This window comes from Hemiscyllium ocellatum, chromosome 1, assembly GCF_020745735.1.
Source record: "Hemiscyllium ocellatum isolate sHemOce1 chromosome 1, sHemOce1.pat.X.cur, whole genome shotgun sequence".
NCBI classification, from domain to species: Eukaryota; Metazoa; Chordata; class Chondrichthyes; order Orectolobiformes; family Hemiscylliidae; genus Hemiscyllium; species Hemiscyllium ocellatum.
In genome coordinates, this window is record NC_083401.1 from 128,739,676 (window position 1) to 128,757,230 (window position 17,555).

The 17,555-nt window shown below is 41.2% G+C and overlaps 1 protein-coding gene across 1 annotated transcript in view; it reads left to right on the forward strand.

Moving 5' to 3' along the window:
• The window catches only part of ccni (cyclin I), a 39,943-nt gene that overhangs the window by 14,827 nt on the left and 7,561 nt on the right, over positions 1–17,555 (forward strand). Inside the window, exons 2-3 of the mRNA XM_060825769.1 lie at positions 3,861–4,017; positions 17,193–17,327. Coding sequence (XP_060681752.1) covers positions 3,904–4,017; positions 17,193–17,327 — 249 coding nt within the window. The 5' untranslated portion in view covers positions 3,861–3,903. The remainder of the gene's footprint in view (positions 1–3,860; positions 4,018–17,192; positions 17,328–17,555) is intronic.

The window sequence follows — 17,555 nt, forward strand, 5'->3', positions numbered from 1 at the left end:
CGCTACAGGGTCATTCATTTGTGTGCCGCCTCAGTTTGTTAACTTGATTGATTAATACTTTTCACCTAGTTTTTTGTTGCAGGGTTTGAGCTATAGGGCGAGGCTGAATCAGCTGGGGCTGTTTTCCCTGGAGCGTAGGAGGTGAGGGGTGACCTTCGAGTAAGAAGTGAGGTCTGCAGATGCTGGAGATCAGAGCTGAAAATGTGTTGCTGGTTAAAGCACAGCAGGTTAAGCAGCATCCAAGGAACAGGAAATTCGACGTTCCTTGGATGCTGCCTAACCTACTGTGCTTTAACCAGCAACACATTTTCAGCTCTGAGGGGTGACCTTGTTGAGATTTATAAAATCACGAGAGGCTTGGACAGGGAAAATAGACAAGGTCTTTTCCCTGGGGTGGGGGAGTCCAAAGCTAGAGGGCATTGGTTTAAGGTGAGAGGGGAAAGATTTGAATGGAACCTAAGGATCACCTTATTCACGCAGAGGGTGATGCATGTATGGAATGAACTTCCAGAGGAAATGGTAGAGGCTGGTACTGATACACGATGCTTTATCCGAAATGCTTGTGACCAGCTGGTTCTTTTGAATTCAGAATTTTTTGGATTTCAAAATAAGTGACAGTTCAGCAGTGAAATTTTTAAAACTCTGACCACACATCAGATTTTGATATGACTAATGGGCCCTGAGACAGAACTGAGGCCTGCCAGTGGTGGGCCATGCCCCCCTCGCGTCACATCAGACTGACACGCTACAAGTGGATGTGGAGTTGGAGTTGGCCAAACAACCTTGATAATGAGATAAAACTTCACAGAAAAACCTCCAGATTTTGGAGCTTTTCAGATTTCGGATAAAGGGTTGTCTATCTGTACAATTACAACATTTATAAGACATCTGGATGGGTATCTGAGAAGGAAGGATTTAGTGGGATATAGTCCAAATGCTGGCAAATGGGTCTAGATTTATTTAGAATATTTGTTTGGCATGGACGGGTTGGACCGAAGGGTCTGTTTCTATGGTGAACATGTCTATGTCTTGATAAACCTAGATAGCAAAAAGTTTCAACTTCTTGAACCAAAAGGCTCTACATTTGAGTCCTGGGAATATTTGATTAATTTTGTAAATCTCATTTGAGCAATTGAATGAAGGATTGAGTATAGTAGTATTGAAATATTGATAAATTACTAAGGTACTGTTTGGTAGGTTTGCTCAATGGAATGAGGAGTGACTGGCTAGAAAGATTCGGAGGTGTACAGCACAGAAACAGACCCTTTGGTCCAACTTGTCCCAGCTGACCAGATATCCCAACCTAAGCTTGTTCCATTTGCCAGCACTTGGCCCATATCCCTCTGAACCCTTCCTATTCATATACCCATATGCATGCCTTTTAAAAAATGCAATTGTAGCAACCTCCACCACTTCCTCTGGCAGCTCATTCCATACATGCACCGCGCCCTGCGTGAAGAAGTTGCCTCTTAGGTCCCTTATGTATTTTCTCCTCTCACCCTAAACCTAAACCTATGCCCTCTAGTTCTGGACTCCCCCACCTCAGGGAAAAGACCATGTCTATTTACCTTATCTATGCCTCCCATGATTTTATAAACCTCGTGAGGTCACCCCTCAGTCTTCACTCCAGGAAAACAGCCCCAGCCTATTCAGCTTCTCCCTATAGCTCCAATCTTCCTTCCCTGGCAACATCCTTGTAAATCTTTTCTGAACCCTTTCAAGTTTCACATCGTTCCAATAGGAAGGAGACCAGAATTGCATGCAATATTCCAACATTGGCCTAACCACCGTTCTGTACAGCCACAATATGACCTCCCAACTCCTGTGCTCAATGTTCTGACCAGTAAAGGAAAACATACCAAATGCTGCCTTCACTATTCTATCTGCCTGCAACTCTACTTTCAAGGAGTTATGAACCTGCACTCCAAGGTCTCTTTGTTCAGCAAGACTCCCTTGGACCTTACCATTAAGCGTATAAATCCTGCTAAGAGTTGCTTTCCCAAAATGCAGCATCTCGTATTTATTTGAATTAAACTCCCATCTGCCACTTCTCAGCCCATTGGTCCATCTGATCAAGATCCCCTTGTAATCTGAGGTAACCTTCTTTGCTGTCCACTGCACCTCCAATTTTGGTGTCACCTGCAAATTTACTAACTGTACCTTTTATGTTCATATCCAAATCATTTATATAAATGAAGAAAAGTAGTGGACCCAGCACGAATCCTTGTGGCACTTCACTGGTCTCTTCCTCCCTCTACAAGGATTTCAGTGAGTCCCTCTACCTTTTATCTTAGCCTGCTGGACACACTTTCCTCATTCCTGATGAAGGGCTATGCCCAAAACGTCGAATTTCCTGTTCCCTGGATGCTGCCTGACCTGCTGCGCTTTTCCAGCAACACATTTTCAGCTCTGATCTCCAGCATCTGCAGACCTCACTTTCTCCTCGGCACTTCACTGGTCACAGGCCTCCAGTCTGAAAATCAACCCTCCACCACCACCCTCTGTCTTCTACCTTTGAGCCAGTTCTGTATCCAAATGGCTAGTTCTTTCTGTATTCCATGAGATCTAACCTTGCTAATCAGTCTCCCATGGGGAACCTTGTCGAACGCCTTACTGAAGTCCAAATAGATCACATCTATGCTCTGCCCTCATCAATCCTCTTTGTTACTTCTTCAAAAAACTCAAATCAAGTTTGTGAGACATGATTTCCCACGCACAAAACCATGTTGACTATCCCTAATCAGTCCTTGCATTTCCAAATACGTGTAAATCCTGTCCCTTAGGATTCCCTCCAAGAACTTACCCACCACCGATGTCAAGTTCACAGGTCTGTAGTTTCCTGGCTTGTCCTTACCACCTTTCTTAAACAGTGGCATCACGTTAGCCAACCTCCAGCCTTTCTGTGACAATCGATGATACATATATCTCAGCAAGGGGCCCAATAATCACTTCACTAGCTTCACACAGAGTAAACGTGACAGTGAATACCCTCCAGAAACCCAGCGCGGTCACCGATCTGATTGAACTGTACCCCAGATTACAAATCCAATCCTGATCTGTCTAGAGTTAACTGATTTTGATTGGTACGATGCTGGAGGTGATGTATTTTTTCTTGTTACCCTTTTGAAAACAGTTTGGAACAGGAAAACGGAGCATTTGCCCTTCTGCTGATTCCTGCTGGGAATGGATGAGTATTATATGGGGAGCCTATCTGATTTGAGCTGTCCTACTTCAATAACAATTAGGTGGGCTGCTAATATTCCCTGTCTGCCTGTAGATTTTGCTTCTGTGGCTTCAGGAGAGGATAATAAGTGAAGCCATTACAATGTTACTGTCTGTTATTGAGCTAAATCTGTCTTTAGTTTTAAATTGCTTTGCAGGAATAGTGAATAGTTTACCTCAACTTTGGCTCAGTTGGTAGTATTACGTCTCATTCCATCTTTATTAATCAAGACAGACACTCCATTGTTGTACTGCGTGCACTGCACTGTTTGAGGTGCCATCTTTTAGATGAGATATTGTATCAAGGTCTCATGTCTCCTTTCATGACAATATAAAGAGTCACATCACACTATTTCATTGTAGTTATCCCCAATTTCAATCCAATCTTTAACCTTTAATCAGCATCTCAAAATAGATTACTTGTATGCTATCACATTGTTAGTAGCTGCTTGCTGTGTGTATGTTGCCTGCAATTCCGACATTACTGCAATGACTGTCCTTCAAAAGCTTTGGCTATAAAGCATTTTGGGAGTCCTGATGCCATGAAAAGTGCTGTATGAATGTACATTCTGTACAAATCCATTTTATGCCTGTGAGAAAACTCTTTTATATTGATTCAGTTTGTTTTTAATTTGCAGGTAGCTGTATCCATTTGGGAGGTTGGCATATCCAAGGGGTGTCATGAAGTTTTCAGGACCCTTGGAGAGTCAGAGGCTGTCCGTCCTTTTGGAAAATGCAGTCTCTAGGGAAGAACAGATGTGGAAGGTGTACGTGCCAAAATACCTATCCAATCCGGTAACTGTTATATTACATGTATAATAGACTATATGAAACATTCAGGAGAGCATGCTTTTTTTAAAAAAAATAATTATTTTTCTGGCACCATAATTGAGAGAAAATGACTTTGGTGATATGTTTTCTTAAGATTGTAATCAGTTACAGTTACTTATACAAATCCTGCTTGATTATTAGAGAATTCAGTTTGTGGCAAGATGGTTTTAATGTAATATATACAAAATCTATTTCTATTCTTGTTTGTAGACCAATTTATTCGCATAGGAGTTTAGGGGACTTTGCTATGGAATATTGCATCTATTAGTGTTTATTTTGATCAGTTTCTTTAATTACTCCATCATAAAACTATTTTGAGAATGTTACAGAACTGAATGGGTGCTTAGTTTGTGAAGTGATTTTGATTGAAGGCATTTTGTGTTTTGAAACTAAATGTTAGCTACCATATAAAGTGAAGGTGCCAAGTGGTAAGATAGCATACAGTATATCCAATACTAGCTATTAGTAGATGAACATATTAGACTACATAAAGCAGGACTAGATTTTCAAACTTGCTCCTCAATTTAATAAGATTATGGCTGATATTCTGCTTCAACTTTATCTTCATGCATTTTATCCCTGATTTATTCCTAAAAAACCTTCTGTGTCCAAAAGTCTGTCAATGGCTAAGCATCTATGGTTCTGAGATACAAAATTCTAAGATTCACAGCTTTTGGGATAAAGACTTTTCACCATCTCAGTCACAAATATTTAATTCTTTATTCCAAGGCTGTAATCCTATTTGTAGATTCTGCATACAAGGAAGTCCTGCTAGCACCAATCCTATCAAACACATTAAGGATTTCACATGTTTCACTTCAATCAACTCGCGTTCCTCTGAACAGTCAGGAAATTAGATCTAGTCTATTAAATCTCTCCTTGGGTCAACTTTCTAATCCCAGGAGTCAGTCACAATAAACTTTATTGCATTTCCTTTCAGGCAGATACAGAATTCCTCATTTCCAGCAAAGATAAGTATTGTGCGCAGTTAACCTCAATGGAAGAGGCTGCTCAAATATCCCCATCCTTGATGATTAGGTGCATACATCATAGTGAAAAAACAAGGCGAAAGCATTTGCAACTGTATCCAGCCAGGTGCTAAGCAGATATTTCACCTTGATCTCATCCAAAGCTACCCAGTATCATTGATGCTAGTCTTCAGCCAATTCAATTTATCCTGCATGATATCTGTGCTGAAGGTACTGAATACTGCAAAAGCTATGGGCCCTGACAGCATTCTGGCAGTAATACTGAAGACTTGTACTCCAGAGCTTGCTGTTCCCCTTGCCAAGCTATTCCAGCACAAATACAACACTGGCATCTATCTGGCAATGTGCAACATTTCCCAAGTACGACCTAGATGAACAGAGCAGGACAAATCCAATCTGGCCCACCACTATTCCATTAAACCTACCTTTGATCATCAGTAAAGTGCGGTCATGCAGCATTTGCTCAGTAGTAACCTTGTTGACACTGAATTTGGGTTCTGCCAGGGCCTCCTGGTTTCTTTTCTCACTGCAATCTTGGGTCAAACACAGACCAAAGCACTGAACTCCAGAGGTGAGAGTAACTGCCCTTGACTTCAAAGCTGTTTTTGACCAAGTTTGGTGTCAAGGAACCCTAGCAAAACTAGCATCAATGGGATTTGAGAGAGAAGTCTTTCCACTTTTGTAGTCATACCTAAGCACAAAAACAAATTATTGTTTTTTTTTGGAGGTCAGTTACCTTTATTCAAGGCATCACTACAGGGGTTCCTCAGGGGAGTCCCTTAGGCTCAGCTAGCTTCAGCTGCTTCATCAATCACTTTCCCTCCAGCAAAGGTCAGAAGTGGAGATGTTCACTGACTGCACAATGTTCAACATCATTCACGACTCCTCGGATACTGAAGCAATCAATGTCCAAATGCAACAAGATCTACAAACTGCATATGGTTACGACAAAGTAGCAAGACACAAACTAAATTGTAAAATCTTATATCGATATCTTAAAAAGGAAGAAGATTAAAATAGATGAATGTGGATTTTTTTTTGAGGGGAGACTGGAGAAAATGTAACGAAGTCTCTGGAATTGGTGGACCCATTAAATCCAAGCTGGCATTCAAACACATTACTGAGTGAACTGCATTATTGATGGTGATGTCTTTCACAGGAAATATTAAATCTGCTTGGTCTGGATATTAAAGATTCCATGCTACTCTTTTGATGAACAACAGGGAGTTAATTCCAGTGTCTGACCAATATTTATCTGCCGTGGTGGGATTCGAGTCTAGAATTACCAGTCCTGCTACAGTACTACTCCACCATTACCTTTTCACAATTGACTGAATTTAAAAGTATTGTCATGAACAGAATTTTTGAAAAATATAAATAGCGATAAGAGCTGCTGCAATTTCAAATGAGTCTTGTAACAAAATTTAAATTCTTTCAGAGCTACCTCTGGACACTCCTTTTGTTTCCACAATCATTAATCTGAACCTCCTTCCCTGTGAGGAAGTATTATGTTTGTTTAATAAATTTAAAGTTCAGTTTAAATTGAATGATTACTGAATATTTAAGCCCTAATGAATTCACGGGTACTGTTTATTTGAGCTTTAGGAAATTTGGTGTGATAGGTTTTTTTAAAATTGCTATACTTTGTGTGAGAGAGAGAGCACAAATTAAAGTGATTTCATAACACCTTTTTGTTGCTTCAGCCATGCTTCCATGTTATACGCCACAAAGTTTGGCATGCAGAGAGAGTTGCAAATATGGGTGGATGTGCTAGCTGTATCTTTCCAAAATTCCATGGATTGTAGAATGGCCCTATAAAGGCTTGGAAGTTAGCAAATAAACCTGACTTCTGTTAACTGGAATTTCTATTATTCAGCCAGTCTTAACCATGCTTTGAGGAAATCGATGTACGATCTGATAAAATTAGCACAGTTTTGCAAAATGGAAATAATTTTTGGCAAATTCACTAGAATTATTTTGAGGATTTATCTGGTAGGGTAGATAGTGTGGAACCTGTAAATGTAGGATAACAAATGTGTTTTGGAAATCCAGGAAAGCTGCCAATCAAATTGGGCGGCACGGTGGCACAGTGGTTAGCACTGTTGCCTCACAGCGCCTGTAGACCCGGGTTCAATTCCCGACTCAGGCGACTGACTGTGTGGAGTTTGCACGTTCTCCCCGTGTCTGCGTGGGTTTCCTCCGGGTGCTCCGGTTTCCTCCCACAGTCACAAAGATGTGCGGGTCAGGTGAATTGGTCAAGCTAAAATTGCCCGTAGTGTTAGGTAAGGGGTAAATGTAGGGGTATGGGTGGGTTGCGCTTCGGCGGGTCGGTGTGGGCTTGTTGGGCCGAAGGGCCTGTTTCCACACTGTAAGTCTAATCTAATCTAAAAAGGTTAATGTGCAAGGCAAGGATTCATGGTGTGGGGGGTGAATTTATTAGCATGAATAGAAGGTTGGGTAATGGACAGGAAGGGCAGAATAGAGACAGCCTCCTATCCTTAAATGTCTTGCCTGTGTCTAGTGGAGTGCCACAAGGATCAGCGCCGGAGCCTGTGCTATTTACAGTCTCTGGTGTTAGATTAGACATGAATCCAAAGTCATAAAGGACTAATGAGACCTTGCGACTCATCAGGTTGCTGCAGTTTATCTATTCTAATCCCACTTTCCAGAACTTAGTCATAACCTTAAATGTCATGACATGGACCCAGGGTGATAGTGAAGAAAGAGATCAATCTGAGACTGGTACAGTTGAGAAAAGAAGTAAGCCAAAGAGTCAGGGCAGGCAGGGACAAAGCCAAGAACAAGGTAGCACTGATAAATTAAACTGCATTTATTTCAATGCAAAAGGCCTAACAGTGAAGGCAGATGAACTCAGGGCATGGTTAGGATTATGCAACTGGGATGTCATAGCAGTTACAGAAACATGGCTCAGGGATGGGCAGGACTGGCAGCTTCATGTTCCAGGATACAAATGCTACAGGAAGGATAGAAAGGGATGCAACAGAAGACTGGGAGTGGCGTTTTTGGTAAGGGAGAGCATTACAGCTGTGCTGAGGGAGGATATTCCCGGAAATACATCCAGTGAAATTATTTGGATGAAACTGAGAAATGAGAACGGGATGTTCATCTTATTGGGATTATATTATAGACCCCTCTAATAGTCATAGGAAAATTGAGAAACAAATTTGTACGGAGATCTCAGTTATCTGTAAGAATAATAGGGTGGTTATGGTAGGGGATTTTCACTTTCCAAACATAGATTGGGATTGCCATAGTGTTAAGGGTTTAGATAGAAAGGAATTTGTTAAGCATGTACAAGAAATTTTCTGATTTAGTATGTGGATATACCGATGAAAGAAGGTGCAAAACGTGACCTACTCTTGGGAAATAAGGCAGGGCAGGAGACTGAGGTGTCAGTGGGGAAGTACTTTGGGGCCAATGACCATAATTCTATTCGTTTTAAAATTGTGATGGAAAAAGATAGACCAGAACTAAAAGTTGAAGTTCTAAATTGGAGAAAGACCAATTTTGACAGTATTAAGCAAGAACTTTCAAAAGCTGATTGGGGTCAGATGTTCGCAGGTAAAGGGATGGCTGAAAAATGGGAAGCCTTCAGAAATGAGGTAACGAGAATCCAGAGAAAGGATATTCCTGTTAGAGTGAAAGGAAAGCCTGGTGGGTATAGGGAATGCTGGATGACTAAAGAAATTGAGGGTTTGGTTAAGAAAAAGAAGGAAGCATATGTCAGACATAGACAGGATAGATTGAGTGAATCCTTATGAGTATAAAGACATTTGGAGTATACTTAAGAGGGAAATCAGGAGAGCAAAACAGGGACATGAGGTAGCTTTGGCAAATAGAGTTAAGGAGAATCCAAAGGGATTTTACAAATTCATTAAGGACAAAAGGGCAACTAGGGAGAGAATAGGGCCCCTCAAAGATCAGCAAGGCAGCCTTTATGTGGAGCAGCAGGAGATGGGGGAGATACAAGTACTTTGCATCAGTGTTTACTGTGGAAAAGGACATGGAAGATATACAATGTAGGGAAACAGATGGTGCCATCTTGCAAAATGTCCACATTACAGAGGAGGAAGTGCCTTGAAACACAAAAGTGGATACATCCCCAGTCCTCATTAGGTATACCCTAGAATTCTTTAGGAAGCTAGTGAAGTGATTGCTGGGCCTCTTACTGAGATATTTGTACCATTGATGGTCACAGATGAGGTGCCGGAAGAAACCTCAAATCTTTAAAGTAGTACATAATGAGGACTTGAAATAGAGACTAACGTGGTGCTACTATTTAAGAAAGGTGGTAAGGTCAAGCCAGGGAACTAGAGACCAGTGAGCCTGACGTCGTGGTGGGTAAGTTGTTGGAGGGAATCCTGAGGGACAGCATGTATATGTATTTGGAAAGGTAAAGACTGATTAGGGACAGTCAACATGGCTTTGTGCATGGGAAATGACGTCTCACAAACTTGTTAAGTTTTTTGAAGAAGTAACAAAGGATTGATGAGGGCAGAGCGGTAGATATGATCTATATGGACTTCAGTAAGGCACAACAAGGTTCCCTGGGGAGGCTGGTTAGCAAGGAGAACTAGCCATTTGGATACAGAAGTGGCTTAAGGTAGAAGACAGAGGGTGGTGGTGCAGGGATATTTTTCAGACTGGAGGCCTGCGCCCCGTGGAGTGCCACAAGTGGGTGCTGGGTCCATACTTTTCATCATTTATATCAATGATTTGGATGTGAGCTTAAAAGGTGTAGTTAGTAAGTTTGCTGATGACATCAAAATTGGAGATGTAGTGGACAGCAAAGAAGGTTACCTTGGTTAACAATGGGATCTTGATGAGCCAGTGGGCTGAAGAGTGGCAGATGGAATTTAATTTAGGTAAATGCGAGGTGCTGCATTTTGGGAAAGCAAATCTTAGGACATATACATTTAATGGTAAGGTTCTAGGGAGTGTTGATGAACAAAGAGGCCTTGGAGTGCAGGTTCATAGCTCCTTGAAAGTGGAGTCGCAGGTAGATGGGATAGTGAAGGCGGCATTTGGTATGCTTTCCTTTATTGGTCAGAGTATTGAGTACATGTTGAGGTCATGTTGTGGCTGTACAGGACGGTGGTTAGGCCACCTTCGGAATATTGTGTGCAATTCTGGTCTCTGTGTAAAGAAGGATATTATGAAACTTGAAAGGGTTCAGAAAAGATTTACAAGGATGTTGCCAAGGTTGGTGGATTTGAGCTAGGCTAGGGCTGTTTTTCCTAGAGCGTCGGAGGCTGAGGAGTGACCGTATGGAGGTTTATAAAATCATGAGGGACATGGATAGGATAAATAGACAAGGTCTTTTCCCTGGGGGGTGGGGGAGTAGGCAACTTTTTCACACAGAGTGGTGCGTATACGGAATGGGCTGACTGAGGAAGTGGTGGAGGTGAGTACAATTACAGCAGTTAAAAGGCAACTGGATGGGTATATGAACAGGAAGGGTTTGGAGGGATCTGGGCCAAGTGCTGGCAGGTGGGTCTAATCAGGTTGGGATATCTGGCTGGCGTGGATGAGTTGGACCAAAGGGTCTGTTTCAGTGCTGTACATCTCGATGACTCTGTCTCTATTTCAAGTCCTCATTATGTACTACTTTAAAGATTTGAGGTTTCTTCCTCCTTTGGGCCTTCCAGACAGTGCACTCCAGATTCCCATATTCTTCTGATTGAAAAATATCTTGGTCAAATCTCCTCGATACCATCCACCATTCACCTTTTAAAATTATGCTGTTTTGTAATTTTCTCCTTTTTTAAGGGGAGCAGTTATTTCCTATCCACCCTCTTTGCCCCTCATAATCTTGTACATCTCAGTCAAGAACAACCCAAGCCTATCCAGCTTTGCTTCATAGCGAAAATGCTTCAAACTAGACAGCATCCTGACTAATCTCCTCTGCACCCACGTCCAATGTGATTATATCCTTCTTGAGGTGTAGCAACTAGAACTGCACATAATACTGTGGTGTAACTAAACTGTACAGCTCCAACATAACCTCCCTGCTCTTAGAATTAACCTGTCCAATGCCTTCAGTAGTCTGTGACAAGCACTCCAAACTTCTTGTGTTACTCTGAGCTTTCTACTGTCCTGCCATCCATTGAGTATTCCCTTGTGTTGGAACAACTTCCAAAATAACTTTTTGGGGGCTAAATTCCATCTACCACTGATCTGCCTATCTGATCAACCTGTCTATAATATTTCTGTAACACAGGAATGTCTTCCTCACTATTAACCACTTAGCCAATGTTTGTGTCTCAAACTCAACCATGCAAAAGCCTCTTATTGTTGTCAGAAGAGCTCGTTGGAAACTAGATGTCCCACTGTGAGTAACTGTCTTTCTGATTCCTCAAAGCCTGTTCACCATCTACAAGGCCCAAGTCAAGAGTGTGATGGAGTACTCTTCAGTTGCCTGAATGGATGTAGCTCCAACAGCACTTGAGGAGCTCGACGACATCCATAGCAAAGCATTCTATTTGATTTCTAACCCATCTTCCATCTTCACTCTTTCTTCACACCTGCAAAATTGCATCAGTGTGTAACATCTACAGAATGCGTTGCAGAAATTCGTCAAGGGTCCTTTGACCCTGCCTTCCAAACCCAGGATGGCTACTATTTAAAGTCACCTGCAAATTCCCTCCATGCCACACCATGCTGATTTGGAAATATATCCATTACCTTCAGTATTGCTGCATCAAAATCCTGGAGCTCCCTGGCTGACAGCAATTTGACAGTAACAATACACCATGGATTGCAGCAGTTCAAGAAGGCAGCTCACCATCACCACCTTGAGAACAGTTAAGAGCAGTAGTTAAGAATGAGCAACAAATGCTGGTTGAGCCAGTGGCACCCACAGCATCTCAGAAACTAAATAAAAAGTAGTACTTTGGTTTGATCCTAAGTCTGATCTATCTAATACTTCTATTTCTGAAGTTAATGTTTAAAGGGATAAGAGTTGAGAGTGTGGTGCTGGAAAAGCACAGGTCAGGCTGCATGTGAGAAGCAGGAAAACTAATGTTTCGGGCAAAAGCTCTTCTTCAGCAATGAGGCTGGGAGCCTCTGGGTTGGAGAGAGAAATGGGAGAGGGGGGTGGGGCTGGTGAGAAGGTTGCTGAGAGTGCAATAGGTGGATGGAAGTGGGGGTAAAGGTGGAGAGGAGGGTGGAGCGGACAGGTGGGAAGGAAGATTGACAGGTAGGACAGGTCATGAGGGTGGTGCTGAGCTGGAAGGTTGGAACTGGGGTAAGGTGAGGGGAGGGGAAATGAGTAAACTGGTGAAATCCACATTGATGCCCTGGGGTTGGATGTAGAAGATGAGGCATTCTTCCTCCAGGTGTCTGCTGGAAAGGGAATGGCGATGGAGGAGGCCCAGGAACTGCATGTCCTCGGCAGAGTGAAAGGGGGGAGTTGAAATGTTTGGCCACGGGGCAGTGGGGTTGGTTGATTGGTGCGGATGTCCTGGAGATGTCCTCTGAAGCGGTCTGTGAGGAGGCGTCTTGTCTTCCCAATGCAGAGGAGACTGCATCGTGTGCAATGGATATAGTAAATAACGTGTGGAAGTGCAGGTGAAACTTTGGAATGTGGAAGGTCTCTTTGGGATCTTGGATGGAGGTGAGGGGGGAGGTGTGGGCTCAGGTTTTGTAATTCCTGTGGCGGCAGGGAAAGGTGCCAGGAGGGAAGGGTGAGTTTGGGGGGCGGGGGGGGGGAGTTGGAGGAGGGGAATGGACCTGATGGATGGGGTGGGGAGGGAAATATATCTCTGGTAGTGGGGTCCATTTGTAGTGGCCGAAATGGTGGAGGATGATGCGATGTGTATGGAGGTTGGTGGGGTGGAAGGTTTTTTTTCGCCTATTTGAAGGGATAAGTCATTTCTTGAGTTGACCCCAAGGGCACTGTCTTGACATATGATCTTTTAAAATGAAACTCCTCTCAAATAGTAATAATGTAAATTCATAATAAATTCTTTTCTGCTGCATTCTGGACCTGTGATTCAATCTTTTAAATTTGACTTTGATTTCACATTAGATCACATTCCTAAGCAGTAGTAGGCATTGAATATAATACTTCCAGCTGAACTGGTTGGTTTTAAACAGGTAAGCAGATATATTCCAAAAGGCATGTTTTGGGATTTTGAATTATTGACATGAAAAGATAATAGAAAAAAAAACTGATTTGATAGTTTAGTTTTCACTCTGATGTTGATAGTAAGGATGCCTTGCCCTTTGAACGAATAGAGCAGCGGAACATGACACTGTGACATATCCAAAATGCCCTTTATAGTGTGAGCTAAAAGGAAGTGATAGATTACCAACAATCCAAATATTTTTGTTAAACAGATCAATAGAGATGCATTATATGCATAAAAATTGAAGTGTAAAAGTGATTGTTTGTAGCAATGCTAGAAACGTATTTTTGATTGTCACAAAGCTGGAGAGGCTTTAGAATTGATTTGATGCTTCAGGGCTGCAAGGATTGGTGCTGGGTCCACTGCTTTTTGACATTTGTGTAATTGATCTAGCTGTGAGTATAGAAGATATGGTAAGCAAGTTTGCAAATGACACCAAAATAGTTTGTGTAGTGGACAGTGAAGGCTATCTTTGAGTACAACAGGACTTTGATCAGATGGGCCATTGACCAAGCAGTGGCAAATGTAGTTTAAAAGATAAATGTGAGGTGTTGCGTTTTAGTAAGACAAACTGAAGCAGGACTTATACAGTCAATGGTCGGGCCCTGGGGAGTGTTGCCAAACGAATAGACCTTGGGGCGCAGTTGCATAGTTACTTGAAAATGGAGTTGCAGGTAGATAGGGTGGTGAAGATGGCATTTGGCATGTTTGCTTTCATTGGTCAGAACACCGAATATTGGAGTTGGGATATCATGTTACAGCTATACAGGACATTGGTGAGGCCATTTTTAGAATACTGTTCATTTCTGGTCTCCTTCCTATTGGAATGATGTTATGAAACTTGAAAAGGTTCAGAAAAGATTTACAAGGATGTTGCTGGGTTTGAGCTGTAGGGAGAAGCTGAATAGGCTGGGCTGTTTTCCCTGGAGTATCAGAGGCTGAGGGGTGACCTTAGATAGGTTTATAAAATCATTAGCATGGAAAAGGTGAGTATCTAAGGGCTTTTTTCCATGATGGGGAAGTCCAAAGCTAGTGGGCATAGGTTTAAGGTGTGAGAGAGAGAACATTTAAAAGGGGCCTGAGAAGCAAATGTTTCATGCAGAGAGTGGTGCGTGCCAGAGGGACAAGCTGCCAGAGAAAGTGATGGAGGCTGGTAAAGCGTTTGAAAGAATCTGGACAAGCACATGCAGAGGAATGGTTTGGGGGAGATGGGCCAAAATTGGGCAAATGGGACTAGATCAATTTAGGATATCTAGTTGGCATGGCCAAGTTGGACCGATGGGTCTGCTTCCATGCTGGATAACTCCATGGCTGTCTGATTCCAAGCATTGTTTCCTATCCTCTTTAGGCTCCCAGAGCTGTTCTTGGCTTCTGTTTTGAACTTGCACTGAAGTCTGGGCAAATGTTGCTCCAAACTGCTAAACCTGAGACTTCAGCTGTAATGTGCTTTAATCAGATTCAATCTCTATATAGGGCCTGGACAGTATAGGTGTTTTTTTTGCTTAATATTGTACGCATTTTCTGTTTTGCAATGTATTTTGGTTTGAAAATTATTTCACCTGGAATTGCTCAATGTTGCACATGTATGGTACAGTCTTTCGGTGTATGACATTGGTCATCTCCTGTTGGGAAAAGCTAATGAAACTTAATTCTGGCTTTAACTTTTATTCTTATAGGAACCTATGATACACTGACAGTTATAATTTTCAAGAGCAAAACCACAAACTACTAATGTGCAGAGCCACAGGAGTAATTGCTGAAGGCTCAATTTTTTGTGAAGTATATACAGCAAATTTTGTTTTTAACCATATGAACTAGCACATTCAATAAAGTGGCAAAAAGTATATCTTGAACATACCATGAAGTTTATAGTGTTATTCTGTCCAATTATTATAGTTTTAAAAATTATTTCTCAATGTACATGGTCAATCAAATGTCTACACAAAATGTCACGTTGATTCAATTTCTCCTCAAGTACTGCAAATTACCATAATGTCAGAGTAGTCAGTAGAGGGTGCGAGTGAAAAGGCTGTCTGGCGGTAAATTTTATTTAATGCAAAACTACGTTATTGTTTGTGATATATTCTGTAAATAAAGTTTAACAGAATGTGTATACCTGTTACATTACATTTCTATTACTTAATGTTGTTTTTACATTGATTATGTGGACCTCTTGATCAACTGGCACACTCCTGGTCCCATAGGTACCAGTTAATAAAATGTTTGCTGTATTATCTTGGATGAAGGGACTACTGTATTATAGCTGAATTTGCTGGTGATTCAAAGGTCAGTCACAACGCAAATCAAAGAGGGATGCATCGACTCTGTAAAGGGATATTGATAGGTTGTGAGTGAGTGGAAATTTGGTAGATACAATATAAAGATAGAAAAGTCTTAAAATAATTATTTTTATGACCAGGTGAGGAGAGACAAAATAACTTTCCTCTTTCTCTACTCCATTTGATTGTAGTAGTCACTTTGAATTTTGAAAGGATGTATTTGCTTTGCAGTGCAAAATGTAAGAATTAAACCAGATAGATATTCTTGAGTTAAACACATAAGGAATTTTTTTTTATTGCTGAAAGCCAATTCAAGTAAAAATGTACACATACTTCCTAATTCCTATGAATAGACGCACACCCAAAAATGCAATAGGTAATACATATTTATGTGCAATGGGATGTTATCTTGGACAAGTCAGTTCTAGTTTAGAAAGCTAAAATCTGTAAAGCTGCAATGATTGCATCCAAATTAAGTTTTCCTGAAGCCCGAGTAACTGGTAGTTACCCTTCCTTTGAAATCATTGTTGCTGGTTTGAGATCCTTCCAATTTCTGTTTGCAGCAAGGACACTATTCTGGCTGGTTTCCAAGTCATAAACAAGATTTGCAGCTTTTGAGAGGAGTCTCTGAAGGCATCTCAGATAGGCAATCCTGTATCAATCTGTCTGTTATAAACATTATTTATGTCTGTGAAGATCTTGGTCACATGACTTCTGTCAGCTGGTGTGACTGAACCAGATAGTAGTGAAGGATTTTTAAAGGAATCAGTTAACCATGATCTTTCGCTTGTGGCTTTTAACCATTGTCATTATTTTTATTAATGTCTCAGTTAACTGCTAAAAGATCAGACCTGCATATTGATGTTCGAAAAGAGTTGTCCAGTGATGTCCTTTCCTCTGGGGTTTATGTAAACATTTGCAGCTCCGTGGAATGGAGTGAGTGTTTGGGATACAGACTAGTTACTTCAAGTCAGTGTCCTTGTCTCTTGAAATAAGGTTTCTCACACATTTGACCATCTGATATTAATACTTGATGTATTATATCTCTGTAACACCACAAGATATTGCACATGGAGTACTGTCCACTGTTTTTGTCTCCTTATATAAGCGATTATGGTTGCCTTGGAAGAAGTTCAGAGAAGGTTCTCTAGGCTGATTTCTGGGAGAAAGGTTTTATTATGAGGAATGTTTTAACAGGTTGTGCCTGTATTCATTGGAGTCTTTTTTAAAATGTAAGGTTATCTTTTTGAAACATATCATTTTAAAAGGCTTTGATAGGGTAAATGTTGAAAGAATGTTTTGCCTCCTGTGGACAATTGTTAACAATGGGACATGGCTTCAAAATAAGAGGTCTCATTTCAAATTTTTTTTAAAAATTGTTCATGGGCCATTGCTGACTGGGCAGAACTTATTGCCCATCCCTAGTTGTCCTTAAAGGTGGTGGTGAGCTGCTGCCTTACCTGCTGCAGCCCATCCATGTGCTGTAGGTAGACCCACAATGCCTTTAGGAAGAATTTCTTCAGTGAGGATGTTAGTATTTGAAATTCTGTACTCCAGAGAACAGTGGAGACTGGCTCATTAAATATATAAGCTGGGTTAGATTTTTTTTAATTGATAAAGTGAAACAATATGGGAGACAGGTAGCAAAGTGAAGTTAAGCAATCATTTCAACCTATTAAATGCAGCATTTATGTGGAAATCCCCTTCACTGTTTTCTGCAGGATACAGATGTCTCTCCAGCACAGCGGGATGAGGTCATTCAGTGGCTGGCTGACTTGAACAGAAAATTCCATTTTTATCCAGAAACACTTTCCCTTGCCATCACTATTTTGGACAGGTTTTTAGCTCTGGTAAAGGTAAGGAACTTGTGTTAAATCCTATTTAACCTGATTTATACTTCAACAAAGACTACTCTAGCCTTTTTACACACTCCTTCAGTTTCTTTCTATAAGGAGTGTGGCTTTTCTTTTTCAAATACTTGCATACAACGTTTTGCTCCTGTAAACTAAAATGCTACTGACCAAAAAGTTGGGCTAGACTGAAAAATTGTTTGGTCAAAGCCAATAGTAGACTAAATGGCTGCC